General features: G+C 44.4%; 1 protein-coding gene across 1 annotated transcript in view; it reads left to right on the top strand.

Moving 5' to 3' along the window:
* Window positions 1-27996, top strand: part of EHMT1 (euchromatic histone lysine methyltransferase 1) — a 48281-nt gene extending 20285 nt beyond the window's left edge. The window contains exons 9-26 of the mRNA XM_042478714.1: window positions 13-160; window positions 3964-4107; window positions 6338-6564; window positions 6831-6998; window positions 8062-8144; window positions 9932-10038; window positions 11468-11590; window positions 14044-14145; window positions 14770-14874; window positions 16252-16406; window positions 16532-16699; window positions 17814-17958; window positions 18751-18828; window positions 19753-19868; window positions 21114-21200; window positions 25242-25320; window positions 26608-26783; window positions 27347-27996. Coding sequence (XP_042334648.1) covers window positions 13-160; window positions 3964-4107; window positions 6338-6564; window positions 6831-6998; window positions 8062-8144; window positions 9932-10038; window positions 11468-11590; window positions 14044-14145; window positions 14770-14874; window positions 16252-16406; window positions 16532-16699; window positions 17814-17958; window positions 18751-18828; window positions 19753-19868; window positions 21114-21200; window positions 25242-25320; window positions 26608-26783; window positions 27347-27545 — 2410 coding nt within the window. The 3' untranslated portion in view covers window positions 27546-27996. The remainder of the gene's footprint in view (window positions 1-12; window positions 161-3963; window positions 4108-6337; window positions 6565-6830; window positions 6999-8061; window positions 8145-9931; window positions 10039-11467; window positions 11591-14043; window positions 14146-14769; window positions 14875-16251; window positions 16407-16531; window positions 16700-17813; window positions 17959-18750; window positions 18829-19752; window positions 19869-21113; window positions 21201-25241; window positions 25321-26607; window positions 26784-27346) is intronic.

Genomic DNA, 27996 nt, shown 5'->3' with positions numbered 1-27996 from the left:
TCTGTTTTCTGCAGGTCTCTCAAATGGCCCTGAAACAGTGGAAGCAGACAGTCTTCAGGAAGTGCCTCTCTGTAGCTGTCGAATGGAAACGCCCAAAAGCCGAGAAATCACCACGCTAGCCAACAACCAGTGCATGGCAACGGAGAGTGTGGACAAGGAGGTAATGTTATTTCCCGTCTCAATACAACCCCCTCTCCGTTGTTCATTGTAAGACCGAAAGTGGACAAAACAAGGTAGATGTGAATCCGGGGTGATTTGCAGAAGACTGCCAAAGATTTCTGACTCCCAAATGTTTAACAAAAACAGTTGCATGGCACCCTGGATTAAGGTGATGAAGAAGGTTTTTAGGGAGAAGGTGCTGAAATGAATGCTGTCCAGCTCTTCTACACAGAAAACATTCCTGGGCTTATCTCCTTTGAACCAGGCTTTAGCTCAGTATTTCCCAAACTTGGATCCTTGAGATGCTTTGGTCTTCAAAACTCCTAGAAGCCACAGCCAGCTTGGTGAACAGTCAAGAATTCTGGAAGCTAAAATCCAAATCATCTATCTAGTTCTTTGAGTTCTATTAAAAAAAATAATAGCATAGATCTTGTAAGCATGAAGTTTGCCCAGACCTCTTGCAAGTCCTCTTCAAGGTGGTATTCATAGGCATTAACTGATATAACACTCACCATGGTGGGCATCATAGTCATGCGCTCTGGTAAACATGATATGTTTTTGCCTTTCTTCCAGCCTTCAGTCAGAGGGCAGGAGAATTTCTAGAAATGCATTATGCTTTGGTTGTACTTAGGGGTATAAAACAATAAGGACTCTACCCTAGCCCTTTCTTCAAAACTGTAGAGAGGTTTCATGCTGCATTTGGCACAAATGTGGGGTTCCCAGACAGATAATGATCCAGGTCTGACTGCAGCGAGGCAGCTGTATTGTGTGCTTTGCCAAGAAAGGGGACTTAATTGGCATTTCCCATGAAATTGTGTGCCTCTCTTTTTCCTTGTAACAGCTGTGGAAAATGTTTTCAGAGTAGCTGTTCCATGGGAGTTGATCCTTGGCTCCAATTGATATGTGGAGCTCAGGGGCAAGAAGGGAGATCCCAAGTGCAAGAAAGCACTCCAAGTTGGCTTCTATCAGCGTTAGAACTGCAATTCCCAGAATCTGGCTATACTGGCTGAGGGATTTTGGAAGCCGTAGTCCAGAAAATTAACTTTTTCTTGATACCTAATGATTGTCCATGGAGAAGGTTCGTAGGAGACGGCTCACCTTCATTCATTCATTTATTCAGTTGAAGTATTTATAAATAAAGTTTGCTGTCCACCAAGGTCCCCAAAGTGATATATAGTCACATTCCAATATAAAAACAGGGCATTCTTTAAAAAAAAGAGAGACCGAAAGTAGTTTTAAAAGCCAAATCTCCTACAGTAACACAATTTTGACTGCCTGTTTGGAAGGCCAGTAAGAGTGGAACCTGCCCTACATCCATTTGGAAGTTTTCACTGTCAAAGTCTTGCAGGAGAGAAGGCCACGGTGTATATATTTATATGCTTGTTCTCTTGGGAAAGGTGGGGCACAGAACAGAAGCCTCCATGGAAGACCTCAAATTCCCGACAAGCTCATAAGAACTGTAGAAGAGAGAAGCACAGTGAACAAGAGGAGAAGAGGATAATTAATGGATTAATTATTAAGAGGGACAGTGAGAGTGGAAGAGTGCTTACAACGTTAACTGCAGATTAGTAACTGGAGGAAAACAGGGAGCAGTCCATGAAGGACAGCAAACTTGGGAGTCCAGCTTTTTTGTGTGTGTGCAAAAAATGAATGCAACTTCTCTTTTGTTTGCATGCTTGCTTTGCTTGGTTCTGCGTGTACATACGACAAACAGCACACAACAAATTTAAATGGGACGTTGTACAACGGGGGTGGTTGGGAACAGAGATATATTGGGTTTGGCGTTTTTGTTTTGCTTTGTTTTGCCTGAGGTCCTGGGTCAGTCTCTGCTCTTCAGGAGATCCCTGGAGAAAGCTAGGCCTCCGCTATAGCTTTCCTTGACCTCTGATCCCGCATAATATGCGTTGTCCTCGCCTTATCTCCACTCCCCTTCTCTCATCTTTGCTGCAGTCTTTGGCCACTAGTAGTTCTGTCACCCAGCGAATTTCTCTGAGGCTGCTGCGGATTCTGTTTCTTAAGCCAGCTGCTACTGCAGACACCCCTGTAGTTTTTCAATTAGCCACTGCTGGACTAGCCAAGCTTTAATGAGTGCCTGTGGTCAGGAGATAACTGGTAGATTCTTCTCCTGCGGGGGTGGCATCGCATAGTGTCTCCTCGGGGTGATAAAACAAGGTCAAAGAAATCAGGCTAACTTTTTGTTCTCAGCTCACCCTAGCTGGTGATGACCAGACCCTGATGATGATTTTTGTCTGCTTAGCAGGAGTCAAAAAGGAAAGCAATTCCTTTTTGTTTGAGAACCTCAAGTGGCAGCGTTTACTTTTTAACTGTTGTTATTTTTATTTGCCTTAGCTGCGTTGTCCTGTTTAAAACATGACTACTTTTTGAGGTTGGAAAAACACTCCACATTTTTGGGAAGGCCATGGGCAGCCCCCCCCCCCCCATGCCAAAAGCAAGATATTAATATTTCGGTAGTAAAATGATGTGGGTAGGTGCCAAAAGCAATGTATTAATATTTCAGTAGTAAAATGGTGTGAATCCTAGGGTTGATTCATGCATGGCAGTCATTGCTATATGGCATCAACATCAAGCGATGGCTTCGTTGATGAGCTCTTTTGGATGGAAAGACATGATATTTGGATATTGTTTCTTCTCAGATTCATTGCTCCATTTAAGTTTGCATATTCAGATGCTAGGTGTGAAATGCAGAGAAAAGCTGTGACATAGAAATGTGTGTGAAACAAGAGTCTAGTTCAGTGATTTCCACACTCTGGTCCTACAGGTGTTTTGGATTTCAGCTCCCAGAAACCTCAGCCATCTTGGCCAATGGTTTGGGATTTTGGGAGCCAAAGTCCAAAACATCTCAAAGTCCAGAGTTTGGGAACTATTGGTATAGTTTCCTTGATGTGACAAAACAAGGCACAATGGCAGACTCCTTCTCTAAGACTAGCTGTGTCTGACAGTTTGGGCAGAGGTGGAAAGGCTCCTCTAAACCCAATTTTCACATGGGCATTGGGGGTCCCACCTTTTGAGGAACAAGCGGGGATTTTTTAGGACTTGTATTTGCAAAATCAGGAGCTGACAAATTTTGTTGAGCAAAAAGGATCTTTCTTCTGTCCAGTGTTCCTTCTGAGGCATTGAATGAGCCCATGTTCTGTTTTAGGTGACTGAGAAAGACACATCGATGTGATTCAGCAAACCTGAGACTAATAACATCCAAAATCCACAAAACAACGAAGCCTTTATTAGGACAACCAAAATGCAGGAAATGCGTAATGCAAGCTTTCAAAGCTTCACTGGCTTCTTCATCAAGCAAATTTGTTAAAACATCAAACAGAAGAAAGAGAAGAGGTGGGGTGGTGGTGGGAAGAAATGATAGTATTGGAGTCATAGGTCTACATTTTGCCAAGCTGTTGTTATAGTTTTCAGTTAAGTGGGTTTGGGGATCCAGATAGACAGGCCATTCCTATTTTTGGCCATGTGGGTTCTGGGAGATAAAAGAGTCACATAAAGTAGAGGAAATAAAATTTGAACCCCATTAGCAATCTGAGTGGGATTCTGAAGGTGCGTGTGATTCGCTTTGGTGAAACCACAGCATTGAAACATCATTTTTGTTGTTGCTGTGAAGCACCACCAAGGCTGACTGGGTACACATATGAATTGCTGCAAAAAAAGCTGCTGGTATTCTAATGCCATGTGTGAAATTGCTCTCAGTGTGCACAGAGTGGCAGAAGATCTCCCTCTCCGTTCCCTCCTTCTCTCATATTCTTTATCCAAGAATGTATTTTCTTTTCCTTCCTTTTCCAGCTTAGCCGATGCACAAACCGAGTGCTGAAATACGAGCTGATGCGCCCGTCTAACAAAGTCCAGCTCTTGGTGTTGTGTGAGGATCACAGAGGGAGGATGGTGAAACATCAGTGCTGCCCTGGTTGTGGCTTCTTTTGTGCAGCGGTAAGCTTTCCAGGCTGTGTGTGTGCGTGCATTTGCAGACAGTTGAAGGATGGAGGTGATGTCTTTTAAGGATTGTCACCTGTTGCTTTTGTCCCTCCTCCTTCTTTGATTTTTTTTAGCTGTGAAATGCTGAAGGAGATCTTCCTGAACTGGTTCAGAATCTCCTTCAATTGCAATAGATTTGTGCTCCATAGGACTTGGATGTTTACATGCAATCCTGTGGGTCCACAGGGCAGGTGATTCCCACAGCAAGGGCTGAATCTTACATGGCATCAGAATCAACAGAAGCTGGCCCTGCAGAGAGAAGAACATGGTTTTAAAGAGCCTTGCCTGTCCTGTTCTCTGTCCATCATCATTAACAAAGCCAATCCATGTACTGTAGCCGCTGTTAATGCAGGGGTTGGCAATTGCAGCAGATCTGGATGCCAGTTTTCTGCCCCTGCAATCATCTGGAGGACTCAGGGGCTGCCAAAAATGCCAGGAAACTAAAATGAAAAACTGGAAGTGGTTGGGGATCTGATTCTAGGTTTGGAAAACTCTTTTTTAAAAAAGTGTTACACATCCCAGAAGATCCCTGTAATCTCTTTAAAAGGTGAATTGCAGCTGGTGGGAGTGTGTGCTTTCTGGGAAAGGCAATTAACCCTTTGTGGGGTGGCAGATAAATGACAGAGGAATCTGGAGGGACTGAGGGCCAGAAAAAAGCTGTGGTGGCGGTGGACACATGACGCCCTAGATCCTCATTTTGCCTGTTTTGGCCCCAGAGTCTCCAGCTAAATATTTCTGGGAAGCTCACAAGCAGGACATAAGCACAATAGTTTCTTCTATTCCTCCCCGGAAACTGGTCTTGAGGTTCAGTGTCTCTGACACCGGAGGTAATGAACGGCCATTGTAACTACTAGCCATTGACTGACTTCTCCTCCATTCATCTGTCACTCTAATCCATTTGTGGAGCCATCTACAGTGGCAGGCGCCACTATGTCACTATGATAGCAAATTCTACAGCTTCATTGAGGGGCAAAGTTTTGGGAATCCTGGTGCTGTGTGTTGGACCACTTGTGACTTAGAAATCCCAAGTTGCACAGTTGGGATAGCACCAGGGATCATTTGGCTACTTAGGAAAAGAAGCTTGAGACAGAGAGAGCTGTAATGAATGACACATGTTTGTGACTGGCATTGCTAGACTGACAGATGCCGCACTGGCCTTTTCTGGTCCATGCATATTTGGTTCAAAGCCAAACGTTATCAAAGGGAACAACTGTACGTTGCTGATTGTGTCATGTGTTAATGGCTGTCATGGTTTGACATCCAGTACTGGCCAGGTCCTTTAACTGGCATCTTCAGAAACATCTTGTTCTGCAGAAGCTATCATTGAAGGATGAGGAAGCATCCCCAGATTTTATACCTATTAGCTGGTGTGCCTCATTCTGCCAGGTTAAGTGTGCCAGATTTTTTAGTGGGTTAACTGTGCCAGCTTCCTGATTAGACAGTGGAGTTGGTAACTCTTGTCCTGATAGTGAGCTTCCCACAAGTCACTGGTTCAACTGATGTGAACAGAATATTGAATTGGATACATCTTTGGTCTGATCCAACTTAAGTAACTAATACTCAGATGCATAGTGCATTTAACATACCTGGTCATCATGACTACAGGTTGAGTCTCCTTTATGACAACCTTAAGGCGAACTCATTACAGAGTTTTCTGGGGCTGGGAGTATGTGACTTGCCCAAGGTCCCCCAGTGGGTTTCCATAGCCAAGCAGGGAAGTGAACCATGGTCTCTAGGTTGTGGTCCACAAATCTCATCATTTTTGCTGTCAAAATGAATTCTTTCACTTCTTAAAAACCTGGGCTATGTCTAGATATTCACGACCAGAGAGAACTTGCTACATTCCATTGAAGTGGAGAGGTTAGAGATCTTCTGGACTAGAAGTGCCATTCTGGATCATTTCTCAGCCCCCAAATGGTGTCTGTTTTAATGTGCCTCTGGCGTGCATATATAGATGTGTTGTATGTTCATTTTTAGTTCCTGAATGAATTGCATCATGGAAATCAATAAGAATTGGATGGCAAATGTGTGGTTGTCTGGACACTATTGTATTGTAGCGTCCCACAGCCATGCAAATGTAGTCAATGGCAAGGGATTACGGGAACTGCAGTTCAACAAAATCTGGTGTTCCTTGTCTCTGCTGTTAAATGTATGAAGATTTCCCTCTTTGCCTCATACTCTCCAGGGCACATTCATGGAGTGCCAGCCAGAAAGCAGCATCTCGCACCGGTTCCACAATAATTGTGCCTCTCAGGTCAAAGGCATGAGCTACTGCCCACATTGTGGAGAGGAGGCCTCTAAGGCCAAAGAAGTGACTGTGGCAAAAGCAGACACAACCTCCACACTCTTGCTAAACTATGAGCAGAAGAAACCTGGCACCTCGGAAGGAAGAGCAGACACAACGACAGGAAGGTAAGTTCCAAGGCTGGTGTCACTGGGCAGCTTTTGAAGCCCACAAATATATGCAAGTACAGGTATTCCAAAATCCCCCCCCCAAATCCAAAACACCTCTGGTCCCAGGCATTTCGGAGAAGGAAGACTCAATCCGTGTTTGCATACTGAAAGCCAACATATTTTCTTTGCTTGAATCAAAACTGATGTTGACTTTGTATGTGTGTGTGTTGCATTTATCTCTGTTTCTCTTTTTGCTTCTTTGGTTGGTTGTTTTTTTGTCACAGCGGGACTGGAACGCAGGCATCCGAAGAAGGCAGGTCTGAGAATTCATCTGCTGAGGGGTTTGACTTGGCTGGGACGTCTTCTTTTCCAAAACCTACCCCGCCTGGTCTGTCCCAAGGGCCTGTAAAAGAAACTTTGGAAAGCGCCTTGATTGCCCTGGATTCGGAAAAGTAAGCATGTGGGTTGGGAGTGTTTTTGTGGGTTTTTTGGCTATGTGGCCATGTTCTCAAAGAGTTTATTCCTGACGTTTTGCCACCATCTGTGGCTGGCATCTTCAGAGAATGCAAGCCAGACATATTCTCCTGTGTGACAGTCCATTCCCTATTCCTTGAGGTGGGGTGGTGGTGGGAAGAAATGATAGTATTGGGTTGAGGGAAACTCTCTCAACTAAACCCCATTAAAGATTTAGTGCATGGGGATGCTGAGAGTCTCCATTTTGTGCACTGAGCACTGCCATTTTGACTACTTTTGGATTGGTGCTTGCCCCTCTTAGTGTGGAAAGATCTTCTAGAAAATTTCCCAATGCTATAAGTGTTATTAGATTTAGCAAGTTTTGTCTTGAATGCTTGTACTTGTGACTGATTCAGAAGGGATTCTGCAGAACAGATACAAGTTGAGTAGTGTGTTCATGTGTTTGTTGGATTTGTCTTTGCTTGTCACCTTAGAATAACTAGAATTTCATATCCTATCTTTAACTTATCTAACATGATTGATTGGAGTGCAGCAGCCCAGATAACTGTGGCTAAACATCTATATCTGGATGGTGTGAAACATTTCCCACAGAAAAATATAGCATCAGAAGATTTTCCACCCCAGATCTTTGTTTATGAGAGCTGACTCAACCCTAAAGAAATCATGGCCTTGAGTTTGCAAGACCTGGGGAGACCTGTGAATAACAGGATCTGTTGGAGGTCTTTCATTAATCCCCATAAGTTGAATACGACTTGATGGTACATAAGAACACATCAGAGCATTTTGCCTAGATTGGACTTCTATGTTCAGACGTTTCAGTCGCTACTGTTTATGTATGTGAGAGAGATTTCAAGTTGTTTCCAAATGTTCCAGTTCTGGGGAAATAAACTGCTTTTGATTTAGAAACAAGAGCCACAGGTGGGGTTAGTTGTGCCTTTTATGTACCATTAATAATAAGAGCAAGGAAGGAAAACATGAAGGGCTTCTCTCCCCCTCCCCAGCTGTTCTACTAAGTAATAACCCTTCTTTCTCCTCTGGCAGACCCAAGAAATTACGGTTTCACTCCAAGCAGCTGTATTTCTCTGCCAGGCAAGGGGAATTGCAGAAGGTTCTCCTTATGCTGGGTGAGTCATTTTTCTCCTCCTTTCATCAACAGATATCTTTCCATCATATGGAGGAGGGAACGCTTGGGTTTTTGTTTGAATGTGGCCCTCATTGACACTGTGGCATCTCAGCTGAGAAATGAAGGTGCTTTGCAAAAGAACAAGTAGTTCAAGGCTTATTGAAATGAGTATGGATCAGCCTTAATGGAAAACCCTCCCAGTATTCAGATGAAAGCAAACACTAACTGAGGCTGCAGCTACACTGCAGAGTTAATCCAGCTCAACACCACTTTAGCTGCCATGGCACCATGCCCTGGAATCCTGGGATTTGCAGTTTGGTGGGATCTTTATAATCTTCTGCCAGAGATCTCTGGTGCCACGATAAACCACACATCCCAGGATTCAGTCAGATGGAACCACGGTTGAGGTGATGTCAGATTGCATCGACTCTTCAAGTGCAGACCAGTGGTGTAGTGGTTTGAGTGCTGGACTATGACTCTGGAGACCAGAGTTCAAATCCCAGCTTGGCCACGAAACCCACTGGGTGACCTTGGGCAAGTCACACGCTCTCAGCTGCAGGGGAAGGCAATGGCAAACTTCATCAGAACAAATCTTGCCAAGAAAATCCCATGATAGATTTGCCAGAGGGTCACCATAAGCCGGAAACGACTTGAAGACACACAGCAACAAGAAGGAGACACACTCAAAGGTAGGAGCTGGAGAGTTCAAACCTGTGACTTTTCTTTGTGCGTGATTATCTTTTCGTACCACTCCATTTCATTAGGTTAGCTATCTCTGTTCTCAAACGAGTCCTCCTTACTCTGGCTTAATTGGGATGTGGATGGTGGGTGTTTGGGTAGAGTGGGAGAAGCAGGACTAGAAGCACAAGAGTTGACAGATGTCCTGGCTTTGTGCAAATGAGTTTTTGCACTGGCAGAAATTCTGTTGCTATGTGTCGCTGCGGCTGATTCTCTGTCCCGCTTCTCCTGTAATTTCCAGCTGTTGTTTCTTTCCAGTCCTTCTGAGCTTCCCAGGGCTCTGCTCTTAATTTGGCCTCCATAACGCTTGTGGCTCAAGTACCCCCTCAGGCATTGTTCTTGGCTGTGCGAGTGCCTGGAGTAAGGGCTGCAATGATTAGAGATGGAGACCAGGGAGGGGAGGAAAGAGAGATCCGTGACAAGCTCTCATCAGCTGTGGAGGGCATCAGGGCAAGCCTCGCAGAGTGGCCTGATCTCAGGGTGATGGTTTCCTGGCACTACTCATGATGCATAGCAATCAGCTTTTCTTTCCCCTGCAATCTCCTCTGTGTAGCATCTGTCACTCAGCAGTATCAGAAAATCTGTGTGTGAAATGGCCTGTTGGGTGAGATTTTTATTTTGGCTGCAGGGAGAGAGGTTGATAAAAAACTGGGTGGCTACCCACCTTCATACACGTACCCCACACACTGATTTGGAAGCAGTAGCCCACAAAAGGTCACACTGTGCTAAATTTCAGAAACATACGCTGTAGAAATACAGTCACTCCTCTGTTTGTGCGGCCATGGAATTCGTACCCTCTTATGTATAGAGGGGGGACATAATGGGGCGCATGTCTGTGGTGCGCGCCCATGGGCACACACCACCATTCAAGCCTATGGGCTTGAATATCGGCAAGTTTCACAAGGTCTTTAGCCTTCTTTGGCAAATAATACTATGTTGGAAACAAAGGCTCTTTTTTAATGTCTTCCCAATTCATCGGTATGAGTTTGCTCTGTATGCGTCTCTCTCTCAACTCAGCTGGAAATGGTCTTCTGTGTTTTTCTTTTTCAGTGGATGGGATTGATCCCAACTTCAAAATGGAACACCAAAATAAGAGGACCCCTCTTCACGCCGCAGCAGAGTCTGGACACGTGGACATTTGCCATATGCTTATTCAGGTTCATTATGCTTTTAAAATAATAAAAATGATAGTAATTGAGCGGTGGAAGGAGACTTCTTGTCTATTGCTCTGCTGTTTAGCCATCCCTTTGGCAACTCCCATGAGATAGCTCTGACCAGTCAACCAGACTAGCAGTGTATTTGTGCCCATTGCTAAAAAGATGCTGATTTTGTACTGTTGCATATTAAACACATTGTATGATCCATTCCTCTGCTAGGACTCCTTCTGATCTGAGACTCTTGTTCAGTGTCAAAGGGTAGAGGCTAGAAGCATGTGAAACTGCCAAAGTTTGTCTTTAGGTTCGTCTTGATAAACATTGCCTACCCCAGTGTAACTTTAGCTATCTGATGTGTGGAACTGGCAGTCTCCCCAGGGACTGGCACTGTATTTGTGCCCATTGGCTACAATTGGTTCTTTTTTTACCTGGAAACTCATCAAAGACCAGCTGTAGGTAATTTGTGGACTGGTACTAGTCCATGGACTATCACTCTGAGAAGCACTGGTCTACACCACCCTTGCCCAATCTTGTACCCTCCAGATTGGCCAAGGGTTGTAATCCAGTTGGCCAAGGGCTTTAGTCCAACACATCTAAAACACACACACACCAGGGGGTTAGATAATGTTAGTCTGAAGTCCAAGGTTTCAGGGTGCATCTTCACTGTAGAAACACTGTAGTTTGACACCACTGGAACTGTCATGGCTCCATCCTACAGAATCCCAGGATTTGTAGTTTTGTGAGGTATAAGCGTTCTTTAGCAGAAAAGATGAAAGACCTTGTACAATGACAAACCCCAGGATTAAGTAGGATGCAGCCATGACAGTTAAAGTAGTTTCAAACTTCATTGCTTCTACAATGTAGATGCACCTTCAGACAATCTCTTGTATCCCTTTCTGGAAAAGTGAAGGACTGGGCTGCTGTATGTCTCAGAGAGATATGGATCTCACATAGACTGAGGGTCAAATCACATGGAAGCGGTGAAGCTACAAATCCCAATGTGGTGCAGGATGAGTTAGCAATTTAGTGATAAGCCCAGCTGTGTGAGTTTCTGCAGTATTTATTACATTAATGTCCTGCCCAGCTGGTGAATGCCCTTGGACCAGGGCATGGTCATAAAAATCTGAAGCAGTCAGTAAAATAACAGTGAAACCAACCACAACAATGTGCGAGCTTGGTTTCAATATTAAGATGTTGAAAAATGTCAGCAATAAAACTGATAATAAAAAACAATAAATCAAAGATTAAATGCCCATTGGAAGATAAATGGTATTCAACAGGAATCTAAATGAATATAAAGAGGATGCCAGACAAGTAGGAAAGACACTGCAGAGAAGGCTGTTTTGTTCATCATGGTAGTAGCTGCAGAAAATTCTTTGGAGGAGGGCACAGGAAATAACTCTTGCCACTATTTCTGTGTGTCTTGGTACAGGCTGGTGCTAATATAGACACCTGCTCTCAGGATCAGAGGACCCCCCTTATGGAAGCAGCAGAGAACAACCATCTGGAGACTGTGAAATACCTCATCAAGGCTGGAGCATTAGTAGATCCCAAGGTACTGGTGTCATCTTGGTTTTGTCTCTAAGGGAGGCACAGTATGCTGGTGGCCCTGTTTGCAATGAGCAGAGTTTGGAGAAGATACTTTTTCTAGACTTCCAAGTCACAGAATCGCGCAACTTATCCAAGATCTGGCAGTGGGCTGATGGGTTACTGGATTTCCAAGATTAAAGGTGAGGTTTGAGTTGCTGGCAAGAATTCAGCCTGAAAATTAACAGTACTTCTTGGTACAGCTGTACCGAACCTTATCCATCACCCCATCACTGTTGCCATTGCCTTTGTTTCCCTCCTCTTCCTTTACTCATGTCAAGGCATAGCATAAATTAAGGCTGCTGGCAAGGAATACCTTCAGCTTGGAGACCAAGCTCATTTTCAGTTTAAGAGAATTTTTCAGTCATGGGTGATGACCTTAGGCTCTCTCAGCCTCAAAGAAAAGCAAGGGCAAACCCTCTCTGAATAAATCTTGCCAAGGTGACCATTTCATGGAGTTTTCTTGCAAGATTTATTCAGAGAGGGTTTGCCCTTGCTTTTCTTTGAGGCTGAGAGTGTGGGACTTGCCCCAAGTCACCCAGTGGATTTCCATTCCCAAGCAAGGATTCAAGCCCTGGTCTCCAGAGCTGTAGTCCAACTCTTACTACACCAGGCTGGCTCTTTTAAAAGACAGACATATTTATGGTTAATGCTTTTACAGTAGCTTATGCCTTCAGAGAGGCATTTTATGATGTGGAGAGAAGAGTCTAGAGGACCAGGTTCCTTCCCAGGCCTGAGGTTCCTCACCTTGACATAGATGTCAGTAGGGCAATAGAAACAGGTGTGCTGTGTAGGAGGAGATCTACTTCCATGGTTGAAGATCCACTGGTCCTCTGCTCAATGAAAGCCTCTGCTCTACTCAGATCTCCTTCCTGTCCCTTCTTGCACTTCCATAACCAGAGAGCTTCCAAGGCTCTCCAAAGAAGAATATGGATTCCAGAACTACATAACCATTCCCAAATTGGTGCCTCAGAATTAGACAGTGTAAAGAAATGCTTCTTAACCTTGTGCCTACCAAGTGGAGAGAGAGTGGTGGGCGTTTGGATGTATAGCCAACATCAGGCCATGGTTGAGAGAGAGAGCTTTCACACTCCATAAAGGCATGAGAGGTTTTTTCCAGCTGGCTAAGAGGGTTTCATGCAGCCCAGAAGTGATTGCGTTGACTCTTCCAGGGAAACGTGTTGATGGCTTGTTTGAAAGATAAATCAGAGGATGGCACTCCAGAGGGAAGGCGTTTCTTGAGATCTGCTCGCCTCACTGAGCGGTGTGGCAGTGTATCAGTGACTGAAAGATTACCCTGCCAGCCAGCGCCTAGCAGCCAAAAACTGGCTGTCAGAGGTCCTTGGCGCAACCCCAAGAATCTCCTATAGGAGGAGAGCATGTGCTCTCACTCCCAGGCTGGCTTGGGATCTGAAGAGATCTCAGTGCAGTGCCAAAGTGGCTCACTTGACAGTATTAATGACCAAGGAAAACCGGGGGAGACAATTGCTGTGTTTTCTTTAAAAGCAGCAACAGCAGCTGAATCAGAGAATCTTATTCAAAGACAAAAATGTGATACAGTAAAACCTGAAATCCTGACTGTTTTATTTTTGGAATCAATCCCTCTGACTTTTCTGAAGCTTATCAATCATCCGTGAAGGGTAGTGGGATTCTCAGAATAATTTCCCCGTAGTGGCAAGTCTGTATGCCTTGAATTGCTACTGAGATAATAAGAGAAGAGTATTCAGTTATACAGGTTGAGTTTTCCTTATCTGGCATTCCAACATCCAAAATTGTCCACATGGGTGGCTGAGATAGTGACACATGTTGTTTTATGCACAAAATTATTATGATTAAAATATTGTGTTTAAAATGACCTTCAAAGGCTATGTGTATGAGGCATATATGAAACATACATGAATTTTAAGTTTAGACTTGGGTCCCATCTTCAAAGGATCTCATAATGTACGTATATGCAAATACAGGTATTCCAAAATCCAAAACACCTCTGGACCTAAGCATATAGGATAAGGGAGACTCAACCTGTACACACAGATATAGCATAGCACACCCTGTAAGTAAAGATAAATCAGTGATTGCTAGAACTTGCACTTCCAGAGGGACAGAAGAGCGATACAGAGTTATGTGCAAGGGCTGTTGCATAGAAAATAAACTCTTGTCTCCCACTGCACATATGGCTGCATGCTACTAAACTATTTGAGATAGGATAGCCATCCATCTTCAGATCTCTGAAGGGCTTTCACATAAGAGTACCTGGTAGGCCATGATATATGGCTGGTTGCTGCACTCAGCTCACTGGGTGTCATTGCACAGGCCATGTACTGGTCTCCCATATACTTCTTTCAATCATCCCAGAATTCATGTTGCAAGGTTAAAGATGGCTCAAGTTATATCTTGGCCTAACTGTATATTTCTGTTCAGGATGCAGAGGGTTCCACGTGTTTGCACCTGGCAGCCAAGAAGGGCCATTATGATGTGGTGCAGTATCTCCTGACCAACGATCAGATGGATGTCAACTGCCAGGTAAGCCCTTGCCACTCAATCCATTTCTCTTCCACAATCTCAGGAAGGCAAAAGCCCTGCAAGGACTTGCACCTGTACCCACAACATGCATGCACATTATCCTATGTCCCTAGAGCAGGAGTGGATAACTTTGGTAAATCTGGGATCCTGTACTCCCTTGCTGATGGCATACTGTGAGTGACTGAGTTTTGGCAGGAAACTGGAATAAGTCCTTAAAGTGCTTGTTTTAAAGGGCCACTAGAGGATTGCTGCTGAATTTTTGCAGTGTGATTTGCTGCCAAATTTGGGCAGTGTAGTTGTGTGTGTGTGTGTTGCAAGGTTGGAACAATGGAAGGCACGCTGAGTGGCATGTAGCCTACAAGCTGCTTGGCGTAGAGCAGTGCTAGCACATGGATGATAGGAGGGGTGTGCTTGCTATTGCCAGGTGCCTAGAAGGGCAGGAACTTAGGAAGAGTTACCCACTTCTCAGGAATGCATTTCTGGATTCATGATTCACGTGAGTCCCCTTCATTTCAGTGGGTCTTGTCATTGTGCTGTGCTTGTGGAAGCACTGTTAGAAACAAGATGGTCTTGGGTCAGATAGCCCTTAGTTCTGATCAGGCTTGGCTTCTCCTGTGTTCCCAGGATGATGGAGGCTGGACGCCAATGATTTGGGCTACCGAATACAAACACGTTGAGTTGGTGAAGCTACTACTGGCCAAAGGGTCTGACATCAATATCCGAGACAATGTAAGTATTTGAGTCAATCTGCTTAATTGTTGATTATGATGATGACTGTTTATTTAATATAGTGCCATTGACATACATTGGCATTTTAAAAAAAATAACAAGGGAAGGAGTAGTGATGACAGTTGGAGACAGGCATGCTGTGGAGCCTGGAAGGCAACTCTGTGGGATTTTTTAGTTCCTCCGCAGGGCTGCAGCTTCTCCATTGTAGAAACCATTTTGGTGGCTGAAGTGACACACACACACACTTCTGTGTAAGGTTGATCAAGTATTCAAGATCTTCTGGGCCTTGAGGGAAAGGCAGCTGCACACAGCATCCAATAGGAGACACGACTGCTTTCCCCTCCATCCTCTTCAGATTTGCCACTTCTGGGTCTCCTGCTGGATGTCTGTCTTTGCAACTGGCTGCTGCCCTTTTAGGCCAGACAGCTCTGCCTCTTCCCTCTGTGTCTCCCTGTGGATTCAATCCTGATTGTGTTGTGGCTCATGACTCATCTGTCCTTAGAAGGCGAGGAGGGCAGCCCTCTCTCGCAGTTTCCTCGGTCCTCAGAGAGCGTGGAGGTGGCTGAGCAGTCTGGAGACAGCCTCCCACGTACAGCCAAAGAAGATTACTGAAAGGGAGGGGAATCCTCCAGTGTTAATAATAATAATACAGTCAGCCTTCCATAGCCACAGATTCTTTACCCATGGATTCTTTATCCACGGATTCATCCATCCACGTCTTGAAAATATCCAAAAAATATGCAAATGCCAACAAGCAGAGCTTGATTTTGCCATATTATACAAGGGTTACCATTTTACTCTGCCAGTGTATTTAATGGGACTTGAGCATCCACAGACTTTAGTATCCACAGGGGGTCCTGGAACCAAACCCCAATGGATGTCAAAGACCCACTGTAACAACAACAATATTTATTTCTTCCTTGCCTCAATCCATGGATCGAGGTGGGGAACAACAACAATTAACAGACAAACAACATCAGTTAAAACACAACAATTCTTTAAAAAAAAACCCACATTGATTTAAAAGGTGAAATAAGATGCACACATATTAAAACAACCCATGTTTAAAATTCTTATTTTAAATTCTCAGTTTAAAAATCGTCTGGATAAGCCTGCCGGAAGAGACTGATCTTTAATGCTCTTTTAAATCTGAACAGAGTATTCAGCTGTCAAATCTCTTCTGTCAGGTCATTCCATCGTCTAGGGACGGCTGAACAAAAAGAACAAGCTGACAGTTGTCAACTTAGTCCTGTCTGACTGGAGTATGGAGGGTGACTAGAGGACCTGAGTGTATGGGGTGGGTTATATAGAAGAAGGTGATCCTGTGGGTTAGGCTTGGTAAACTGCTGTCTTGGTTTTCCTTCCTCCACCTTGTAGGAGGAGAATATTTGTTTACACTGGGCTGCCTTCTCGGGGTGCGTGGATATAGCAGAGATCTTGTTAGCTGCCAAATGTGACCTGCACGCTGTGAACATCCATGGAGATTCGCCCCTGCACATTGCAGCCCGAGAGAACCGCTACGAGTGTGTAGTGTAAGTATGGCTCCAGTTGGTCCTCTCTCCTCCTTGCTCTCTTCCGTATCCAGGTTGAGTATCCCTCATCTAGACTTCTGAAACCCAAAATACTGCAAAATTCTGTGTCTTCTTCTGCCTTGCAGCCTCTTTCTGTCTCGTGGCTCAGACGTCACCCTGAAGAACAAGGAGGGGGAAACGCCGCTGCAGTGTTCAAGCCTCAATTCTCAAGTCTGGGTTGCTCTGCAAATGAACAAGACCCTCAAAGAATCAACTCCTGACAAACCTGTCCAGGCGGAGAAGATACTGAGCAAGTATGAGATGCTGCCCATTCCTGCTTGCCTAACTATGCTGTCTGTCTGAAAGTTTCTTTCCAGAGCTTGGGAAAAGTTCCTTTGTTTTTGCACTACAGAAACCAGATTGCCTTAGTCAGCACAATCAGAGGCCATACTGGCTGTGAGATTTTGGGAGATGCAGCCCCAAAAAGGGAACAACTTCTCTTTCTCTCCTTCTCCCAGCTTTCCCCAAAATTAGGATTGTAGGTGGTATGTAAAAGAAGTACAATATAGCTACACTTACACACACATGAACATTAGGGTAGAAGTAAACTACATGTTGAGTTTACGTTATCCCGAATTCCAAAATGCCCCAAAATCCAAAATTGATGGCACGGGTGGCTGAGATAGTCACATCTTTGCCTTCTAATGGTTCAGTGTACACAAACTTTGTTTCATGCACAAAATTGTTCAAAAAATCATGTATAACATTACCTGGCTATGTGTATAAGGTGTATGCAAAACATAAATGAATTACATGGTTAGACTTGGGGCCCATCTCCAAGATATTTCATGATGCCTAGGCAGATATTCCAAAATCCGAAAAACACGTCTAGTCCAAAGCATTTCAGATATGGAAGACTCAGCCTCTATTCACAATGGTAAAACAGTTTAAACTATACACCTTGAAAGGATTTTTTAAAAAAGCACTTCAGAACAATTCAATGAAAACAATACAGCACCCTTTAAAGCCTTTTCATTAAAAACCTTCATGGTTGATTTTCAAATCAGAAAAGAAAAAGAAATTTCCCAAGTTTGATTTTTCTCTCCCTTTATCCCTTTTCTGCCAACCCAAATTTCAGAAAGCCCTACTATTTGGTCATTCAAAAAGAGGGGATCTCTCTCAGTATAGCAAAGAAAAGTGAGAAATGTCAAGGGCACTGGGTGCATGAGGTGCTTGAAAACTGCTTTCAGGTTTAGGAGGACTAAGAGGAAAGTGCTTGTGCCTGTGTTGTGCTCACTTGACAAATGCTCCTCTTGCCTGGATGGATCGGGAGAGGCTCTCTTTCTGTGTTTGTGTGCATGCTTCTCCCCTTCTCTGTGTGTCTGTTGTAGCCTTAAGGTGATTATTTCCTTCTCCCTGCTGTGGCAGAGACATCGCCCGGGGTTACGAGCGGATTCCGATCCCATGCATCAATTCCGTGGACAGTGAACCCTGTCCTACCAACTACAAATACGTTTCCCAGAATTGCGTGACTTCCCCAATGAACATCGACAGAAACATCACTCATTTGCAGGTTAAGACCAGCTTACCCTTGCCTTTTTTTCTCCCTCCCTCCCTCCCTCCCTCCCTCCCTCCCTCCCTTCCTTTCCTCCTCCTCTTCTCTTGGGGTGCAAGAGGCTGCTTTCTGCTCTGCACACACAGATAGGTTTGAGCGCACAAGAATGCCTGAGTTGAGAAGAGAGGGTCATTGCTCTCTTCCTTCTCACCTCTTTACCCTCTCCAATCTCGGTAGAAATCCATACATTCAGAGAGAAATGACCTTCTTAGTCGCTGGACTCTGCAGCCTGTACACTTCCAGATCCATTTATTTACTCATTTATTTTAAAGAGGGGTGAGCAGTTCCAACCTTCAGATAATGCTGCGCCACTACTCCCGTAGCTAGCATGGCTTGAAGTGTTGGACTAGGTCTCTGAGAGACCAGCATTTGAATTCCCCTCTCAGCCATGGAAACTCATTGGGTGACTCTTGCGCATGTCGCATTCAGCGTCAGAGGAAACCCCATGATAGGTGCCTTAGGGTCACCATAAGTCAGAAACAGCTTGGAGGCACATGACAACAACAGCCCTGTTTTTTAATGTTTAGATTATGTATAAGGCCAAAGACAGGAAATTAATTGATTAATTAATTAATTATGCCCCTCCCCTCGCCTCTAACAGCCTCCCACCCTTGCCATAAATTCACTGTGACGTGGACTTAAAATGTAATGGCTAGTCAACACCACATAGACAACTTGTCCATTGGCTGCTCACACAACACAAAAAGTAATTCATTTTTTCTCTGTTTTGTTCCTTTTCTCAATGTACAGTACTGTGTGTGTATAGATGACTGCTCCTCCAGTAAGTGCATGTGTGGACAATTAAGTATGCGCTGCTGGTACGACCGGGTGAGGATTTTGCATGCTTTGTGGTTTAAGGCTGGGGCGGGGATTTGGTTATTTTCTCTCTGTTAAATACACTTAATTTCATGCAAAAGGAAAGGGGGCCATTTTGTAAAAAAATCAAGGAGGAGATTACTGTTATCTGGGAGCCAGCTTTGACATTTTGGCCCTTTCTGTTCTGTTGTGCACATTGTAATCCATTGATTCCCACACTTTGACCATGCAAATGTTTTGGACTTCAACTATCTGCTTTCCAAACTCTCTGGGAGTTGAGGTCCAAAATAACAGGAGGACCTAACGTTGAGAGCCCCAGTGAAGAACTAAGTTTTGTCATTGAGGCTTGTTGGTTTAAGAATACATCTCTCATGTTGGATGTAGGAAAATCTAGGTTTAATACCAAGTGAACAAGAGCTCTAAAGTGCTTTTGCACATCAAGAGTTAGACCAACCTTCCTCAATCTGGTGCCCTCTAGATGTCTCCTGTTGCACCTGGCATAAGCAGAGTTTGGGGCAGTTTCTGTTTTTGGGCTACAAGAATCCACCCTATAAAGGAATCAACTGGCCATTTCTCACAGTCTGGAAGCACCTGCATGCCTTGAATTGAATCTGAAACAGCCACCAGTGATTTGGGCTTCATGGGGATTCTGAAAATTGTAGCTTAAATAAGTCACACTTCCAGGCCTCAGGTATAAAACATTTACCTCGGTTTCTGTCCACAGAGGCTCCTTGTCTTGGGCATTGGGTTGGATGTACTGGGCCGGAAGCAATTTAGTGGACCAACAGCTGGGGTGGTTGTCTGTGAAGGGATTCAGTGGACCAGCAACAGAAGTAGTTGTCTTTGATTCTCACTAAAATGAAAAGAAAACCCTGCACTTCTCCATGCCCCAGATGTACAACTAAGACGGCCCTCTCTCATTCCTCTTCTCTGCAGGAAGGCCGGCTCTTGCCAGAATTCAACACAGGTGAACCGCCCCTGATCTTTGAGTGTAACCATGCCTGCTCCTGTTGGCGGACTTGCCGGAACCGTGTGGTACAAAATGGGCTCCGGTGAGATGGTTGAATACATGTTTATTTAGTGTGGAACGCTCCCAGCTCTGTGTGCCTAACCTTTGTCACAGTTCAGAGTGCTCCTTTTTAGCATGCTAATCTGCCAGACGTACCCTTTTCCAAAATACCCTGAACATCAGATGCCCAATGTTTTGTCACCACGCACTATATTCATGTGTTTGTTGGTTTGGTGGTGGTGGTAGGCTGTTTCTGCCCCCTTTTGCTTCCCTATTTCATTTCATTTATTTATTCTGCAAACCTTGAGGCTCCCCTAAGTTATCTCCATTCCTCCCTTTTCTTTCTCAGTTGCTCTGATTTTGGCTACATTGCCATTAAGGCTTAGCATCCGCAGCTGCTATTTGTGTGTGTATGAATGACGGGTGACAAATGAACCAAACACTACTTTTGGCAAAGCTGGGGGCGAGGGGTGAAGCACTGCAATCGCAGTAGCTTCTGAAAGTGAAGCTGCTGATGAACAGACATGGGTGTTGCTGTGAAGATCTACAAATATCTGAGGAACTTTAAGTACCCGGGGCACGATTGGATTCAAGTGAGCGAAGGGAATATTTTATTTGGAGGTGGCATTAAATGACTCTCTTGATTTCTGAAACTGGATTCGATTTCCAAACATTTTGGCTGTGGGTGGAGACCAGGGCTCGGTTTTCTGCTTGGCCATGGAGCTTACTGGGTGACCATGGGCAAGCCACATTCTCTCAGCCTCAAGGGAAGGCAGTGGCAAACCTCTTCTGAACAAGTCTTGCCAACTTAAAAAAACAACATGATAGGGTCTCCTTAGGGTTGCCATAAGTTGGAAACGACTTGAAGGCACACAACAACAACAACAACAACAACAAAAGTGGCTTGGTTTGATGTAAGCCCTTTGGGATGCAGACTGACCAATATTCAATGTCTCTATATGTATAGATAAATATTTACTGAAGCGATTAAAACAGAATTAAAAGAATATATACAATAATCCAAGCTTTTGGTTTTTTTAAATCACTTCAATAAATAGATATATTTTTAGTGATTAGCTGCATGCTTCTGGGATCCAGGACAAACTTGAGAGAAGTCTTGTTGGTTGGCTTGTCAATTACCTGCATATCCATAGGTACATGTTGAGTGTTTTGTTGACATTTGGCTGCAAATGCCATCTTGTAGAAATGAAACTCTTTCTTTCAGCTGTAATGAACCATCTGGACTGCAAAAAACACTGATGGGGTTGTGTTTCTCCTTGTGTTCCAGGGCTCGGTTACAGCTTTTTCGGACAAGGACAATGGGCTGGGGCGTGCGGACGATGCAAAACATTCCATTGGGGACCTTTGTGTGCGAGTGAGTGCCTTCTGTATTAAAGGGCCTGCCTGAACCTACAGATGACGAGTGCTATGGGGAGAGGAAAAAAGGACTGCCTTTTCTAGGGAGCACCACAACTGTTTTACCCTTGCTGAGCATACCTGTCTCCATCTCTTTGCCTGTACCATGTTGTCTCTTGAACTGTTCCCAAGCTGGGCTATACCTCTCTCAGTTTAGGCTAGAGCTGGGTGGCACCTAGATTGTGAGCTTGCCAGCTCTGTTATTTTAGGTTTTCTCCAGGTGGGAGTGTTTCTGTCACTTAAATTATTATGTGCAAAGGCTTCAGCGTCATTCACCAGCATTTGGTGTAACTAGCTGACTGGTTAGCATGGGGCAGTACGGTGGATACTGGTTGCTCCACTCTGATTTGTTGCCCAAGTCTCATCCCTGGCAGTAAAAAGCTTGCTTACACCTTGGTCCAGACTATGTTGTCTGCATTTCTCTCCCTGAAAAACTGTGCAGATCAGGTCCCTATGCAAATATCTACTCCATGAAACCATATATCCCACCCTCCTTGTTTTGCAGTTTTGTAGCACTTTTGATTCCACCCATGAGAAAGGAACGAATGGCACCAGTTCTCTATTGAAGTGTGCAAGAAGCTTCCTTCCTTCCCATTCTGGAGTGTGGTTTTCAAATTTGCTGTAGACAAAGTAGGCTTTTTCCAAAATGCTGTTTGCGTATGGAACTTGTGTCCACAGGATGAGATGGGCAGTGGCTTTAAGAGGTTTTAGACAAATTCATGGGTAAGAAGTCAGCTCATTATTAGTTGCGGTGAATTGATTAATGTAGTTAATCAATCAATTTTGAGTTGAATGATCCCACAATGAGCTCAAGGTATCCAACATGGATATCCTCCTCTTCCACCTCCTTTATCCTCACAACAGTCCTGCAGAAAAAAAAATTCTGGAGGGCATCTGAGAGAGAGTTTTTAATGGTGAGTTTCATGGCTCAGTGGGAACTACAGACTAAACCTCCTCCCTGCCTCCAGTTTTATAACCACTATACCACACTGCTCAACAGAAATACACCATGAAAAGCAGCAAGGATTGGAAATAGCTATTGCCTTCAAGCCCTGTTGATGCCGCTTGTGGAAGTCTGTGTGCCCAGCCAGATCGGATCCAGTGACCCTTTCCACCTTCAACCTAACGGTGAAAGCGCTAAATATATAAAAAGCTGCTTTAGGAAGATGCTTCAGCACAGTCTCGGAAACAGATTCAGATGGATTAGGAATGAGCATGCTTTCATCATGAGCATATTAGAAAGCCTTTCTAGGCACTACTTGGCTTCTTTGGACCTCTTTAGCAGAGATGGAGGTTAATGGAGTCAGTGCTTCAAGTGAGCTTGGTTTAATGATTAGCAGTCCCTCTAGTCTTCTGCCCTTCGCTTCGGCACAAGCGTGATTTTGGCTTTGCTGCTAATCTCTTGCTCATCTTTGATGTCATCATCTTCGATGTGACATCACAAGAAGCGTTGTCATCCTTGGGGCGGGGAAGGGAGCTCAGCGTTTCTAGAAGAAACAACTAAGAAATCAAATCCCTTCAGTTTAATCACCCAAGGGTGACTTCAACTTCAGGAGGACAAGGCTAATAAGAAGAGTAGAACCGAACTCCCTTGGGTCTCATGTGCAAACCAAGGTGCAAAGAGAAATGGTAGGAATCTGGTTTGTTCAGCGTGCCGTGAAGAGAAGTGACCCCTGTGTCTGTTTCTATCCTGTGAAAACCAGAGCTGCAGTTTAGCTGCACCAAGAGACACTAAATACTCAGAATCAATACAGCATCTGTTCATCTCAGTGTGCTTTTTTTATTGCTGCCGGCCAATGGTCATTGCAGCTATTTCTCAGGAAATAAAAGATAAGATTCCAGGGGTCCAGAGTTCCAGAAGTTCAATTTTGGATATATATATATATCCCCAACAACCCTGAAGATTAAAAACTGAGAAAACATCCAAGAACGTAATGACCAAATATATCAATCAGTTCATCAAAGCAAGACAGGATTAAAGCAGATAACCAGCAAATGTGAAATAGTTTTGCTTGTATCTGCCCCTTGCTTGGAAGTGGCAGAAAGACTTACTTCCGATTTCCTTCTTGTTTGTAAAATGCCAGAGCAGGCAGATAGAATAGTGTCATGGAGGAAGGGGCTTGGATTATCTGTCTGTCTACTATCTATCTGGGGATGTATGAGGAGAGATGGTTTCCTTCTTGGGAGGAATCTGTCCTGGAATAGATTTTATGGTGCATCTATACTGTAAGAATAATGCAACTTGACACCACTTCAAGTGCTGTAGCTCCATCCTACAGAATCCTGGGGGTCTGTTGTTTTGTAAAGCACCAGCTCTCTTTGGCAGAGGAGGCTAAAGACCTTGTAAAACTACAGATGCCAGGATTCCAAGGGATGGCGCTTCAGCACTTAAAGTGGTGTCAAACCGCATTATTTCGGGAGCATAGACATACCTCTTATCTCAAGAGCACGGGCATTAGCCAGACTGTTTCTCTCTCATCCTAATAATCGTCTAAGGGCTAAGCAACCTTGGTTTTTGTGGTGATCTTAATTTCAGAGATGGTCAGGCAGTTTTAAGTTAAGTATCAGTAGATGTCCTGAGAATATTGAAATCCACAGTAGATTTTTGGTTTGGTGGGCCCCAATGTTTGGGAGGTACTAGCAGGATTCTTTGCACAGTCCAAGCAGGTCTGAATTTCCAGAGCAGCGTGCAACTGTTTCTCAGCAGCTCAGGTGGAGTTTTTTTACAGCCTCTGCAATGCTACAGAGCTTCATGATGAGATGCAAAGTCATAGCCTCAAGAAGACCTGAGGAAGAACCATGCAATAAAGGCAGCTTTCGATGAACAATCTTAGCCCCGGATCAGCATCCGGACATGTTTTAATATATCTAGAATAATTGCCACTCTTTGTTCCTGCATTTCCAGGATTCTATGTGTGTTGGGGAAGATTTCCCCCTTTAAATCTTTCTTACCATGGCTCTGGGAGGCCACATAATGTTTTAACAGGGGAACAAGTGGTCTTCCATTTTTGGAAAGGATGGGGCTGCAAATCCCATCCCTTGTAGCCAGTGGTGAGGGATAATGGGAGTTGTAGGTGCCTGCAGGACCACATCTTCCCTGCCTCTGGCTTTTTAGGATGTGAGGAGGTACCTAATCAATGTGAAGTGATTTTGGATCTTGGTGATCCTGAGAATCTAACATGCCAAACCGGTTGTTTTCCTTTGTCTTGGGATCTTCCTCTATGAGTTGCTTCTGGACCAGTTTTGTTGCAAAGTTGAAATCCTAAGTAAAATTAAGTGGGGAGTAAGCCTTGCTTGAAAACAGCAAGAGTCTAATGCAGCTTTGCTCCATGTTGCATCTGAGACAATTATTTTGAGTAGGTAATCCTAAACATGTTTCTGTGGGACAGGTATGGGCCAGAGCCCCTACTCTACAGCCTCTCTGTGGGTTCAGCCCCCTAACCATGCTCCCAAACACTTTCCGCTTTATAATCAATGGCTATTGATCGTGATGGAGCAAGCTTATTTTCTGCTGCTCCAGAGACTAAGACATGGAGCAATGGATTCAAACAACATGAAAAGAGATTCCACTAAACATTTATCATAATAAATAAACATTAGGAAGAACTTCCTGATGGTTAAAGCTATTTGACAGTGAAATATGCTGCCTCTGAGAATGATGGACTCTCCTCCTTTGGAGGTTTTCAAGCAGATGCTGAATGGCCATCTCCGGGGAGTGTTTCGATCATGTCTTACTGCATGGCAAAATGAGGTTGAACTGGATGACTCTTGGGGTTTCTTTCAACTCGATGATTGTTTGATGGGTTGCCATGTGTTAATCTTCAGTATCAAAGACACTATGGGAAATGCCACGTGGTCACATCTTGCTGGTGGGCTTGCCAGAGACATCTATCTGGACACCGTGGGCACAAAAGGCAGGACTAGATATGCCTTTTTAATACAGTCCATGACAACTCTCCTTACGTTTTATTTCCTGTCCGTTTTTTCTGTTATACGCCAGGTACGTCGGAGAGCTGATTTCTGATTCAGAGGCAAATGTTCGTGAAGAAGACTGCTATCTTTTTGACCTTGGCAACAAGGTAGTATTTAAAAATAAGTAAAATTAAGGACTCCTGGGGAATGCAGAAGTGCTAAAATGAATTCTCTCTGCCCTCAGCTCCCTGTTAACACTTGACACTGCAAGCTGGTGCAAGGGAAAGCTTTTCTCACCTTGAACAGAGGCAAAATTGGTGGGGCAAGAGGGTGATGGGAAGTGTGCATGTGTGTAGAGATGGACAACTTCAGGTGGATGGTTCAGAAATAGCCCAGATCAGTGTTTTGCTGAGGATCACTCATAGCCAGGGGTGGCCAAGTGAAATTCACCGTTGCTTCTGCTAGCCAAAGGCTTCAGCAATCTTCCTTTGTCAGTAGAATATTTTTGTTTGAGTCTTCCTCAATTAATTTTTTTGGGGAGGGAATGGAATCCATTTATTTAGATATTTAGACATATTTATTTAGGAATACTTCTGCACACCCCTAAAAAACAATGATACAAAGCTTCTCCCCCCAGGATGACAGTGAGACGGGGGAGAGAGGTTAATTTCTATGCCATAGATGTTTATAATGAGAAGAGGCTGCTGTGTGGGGTGGCATTTATGGCCAAAATAAATAGATCTCTCACAAGGGTCTGCCAGTTTCAGCCGGAACCCAATGTTCCTCCTGCCGCAGTTGAAGCCGCGTGCTTGTTTCTCTTTCTTTAAGCAACAGCTCAAAATTGGAAACTTAATTTGTAAAGGACGGCGTGCTTTGGGGACCTTAGTTTTGTGCTGCAGGTTGTCAGGTTCAATACATGAAGCCAACAAGAGAAGAAGCCAGAGCTTCCAAATAAAAGGAAAGCGAAGGCTGTTATCCCATCTCCTTACAACTCTTATGCCAGGGACACACTTTGTTTGGTGGTGGTTGTGCTTTGTTTGGTTTTGTCTTTACCTGTCGGAGGACACAAGAATTGTGAGAAAGCCATCCTGACATTTTAGTCACGTGTAGTTTTTTTAACCATTAATAAATAATAAGGGAGAGATTATAATTATGATTATTCTCCTCCTCCCCCCTCCAATTGGGACATTAAGCTTTTTCTTTGATATTCCCAGCCTGGCACCCTCCAGTGGTGCTGGACTGCAACTCCCATCACTACAGGGTTGTGTGTGTGTATAATGGGGGTTGTAGTCCAACTTATCTGATTAGAGAAGGCTGCTCTCAATTTGCAGTGAATTTCAAATGTCGCTGTGAAAGTTGTTAGCTGCTGTGAAAGCATTGCCACAGTTCAAAAAGAATATTTATGTCTAATGATCTATGTTTCCTTTCCATCACCCTACTCACATCTTCCTTAGGATAGAGAGATCTACTGCATAGATGCTCGCTTCTATGGCAATATCAGCCGCTTCATCAACCATTTCTGCGAGCCAAACCTCATCGCTGTGCGAGTGTTCATGTCCCATCAGGACCTGCGCTTTCCCAGAATTGCCTTTTTCAGCAGCAGACACATCCAGGCGGGAGAAGAAATCGGGTATGTCTTGACTTGAAAGTAGAACATGGAGTGGAAATGAAAGGAGCAGGAGGACTTAGAGACATTGGTAGATCCCACACTCTTTATCTAGGGTATTGATTCCCAAACTTTGGCCTTCTGAGCGTTTTGGACCTCAACTCCTAGAAGGATCAGCAAGCTTGGCCAGCAGTCAGGATTTCTAGGATCTGAAGTCCAAAGCATCTGGAGGACCAAAGCTTGGGAACCACTGATCTAGTGGGTTTGAATAACCTTCTCTTAAGGCCCTTTAAATTAACAAAGCAAAAGGTTTGTTGGATCCCTTGCACGACCTGACGTCCCTTCACAGTACACAATTACAACACTATTATTCCAGTTTAACTGCCATGCCCAAAGTCACCCAGTGGGTTTCATGGCTGAGTCTGGAATCGAATCCTGGTCTCTAGAGTCACAGTGTAGTACTCAAACCGCTAAGCCATGCTGGCTTTTTAAATGTACTGATTTTTAAAATGCATATTTGCATGGAAGCTGGTCCTTTTGAATTTCCAAATTAAAAAGGCCTCTCTCTGTTTCTTTCTCTCCCCCAGGTTTGACTACGGCGAAAGGTTCTGGAATATCAAGGGCAAGTACTTCAGTTGCCTGTGCGGCTCCCCAAAGTGCAGGCACTCCAGCGCCGCCTTGGCTCAACGGCTGGCAAGCACATCGCAGTCTCCTGAGGCCCTAGAAAACAGACTTCCTGACACCAGCTCGGCGGCAGCGACAGTAGCAGCTACTGCCCCCTTTTGAGGGCTTTCTTGACCCCTTCCCCTTCCCCAAACACCACGACTGCACCCCTACCACCACCACCAAAAAGAAAAAAGGCCACAGATCGAATAAATGTCCATTTCCTTCTTCTCAAGAAGAAGGGAAGCCCTGAGAATTTGGCAGCCCTGGGCGGCGCTGCTGTGACTTGTTACTGGAGAGACAGATGGACCGACCATGGCCCTCTCCTGTCTGAATCCTCTTCTGTGCTCGCGAGATGCCAGGAAGCAGCCATCTCGACAAGGGCGGGAATCCTGGGGCATCTGCTCTCCGTGTTTGGCGGCCTCTTGTGTGATTTAAGTCTTCTCCGAGCCAAGCGAGAGGTGCCTCTTTCCCCACTTTTCCACTTTCCCCGCTTTTGGAAGGTCGAAAGTTGAAGGGACGGCTCCGGCCAAGCCTCTCTCCAATCCACTCGTAATAAAAACTCTGAATACTT

The sequence above is a fragment of the Sceloporus undulatus genome, chromosome 7 (genome assembly GCF_019175285.1).
Source record: "Sceloporus undulatus isolate JIND9_A2432 ecotype Alabama chromosome 7, SceUnd_v1.1, whole genome shotgun sequence".
NCBI lineage: Eukaryota > Metazoa > Chordata > Lepidosauria > Squamata > Phrynosomatidae > Sceloporus > Sceloporus undulatus.
The sequence above is the reverse complement of the archived record's forward strand: the minus strand, read 5'-3'. Positions and strand labels throughout refer to the sequence as shown.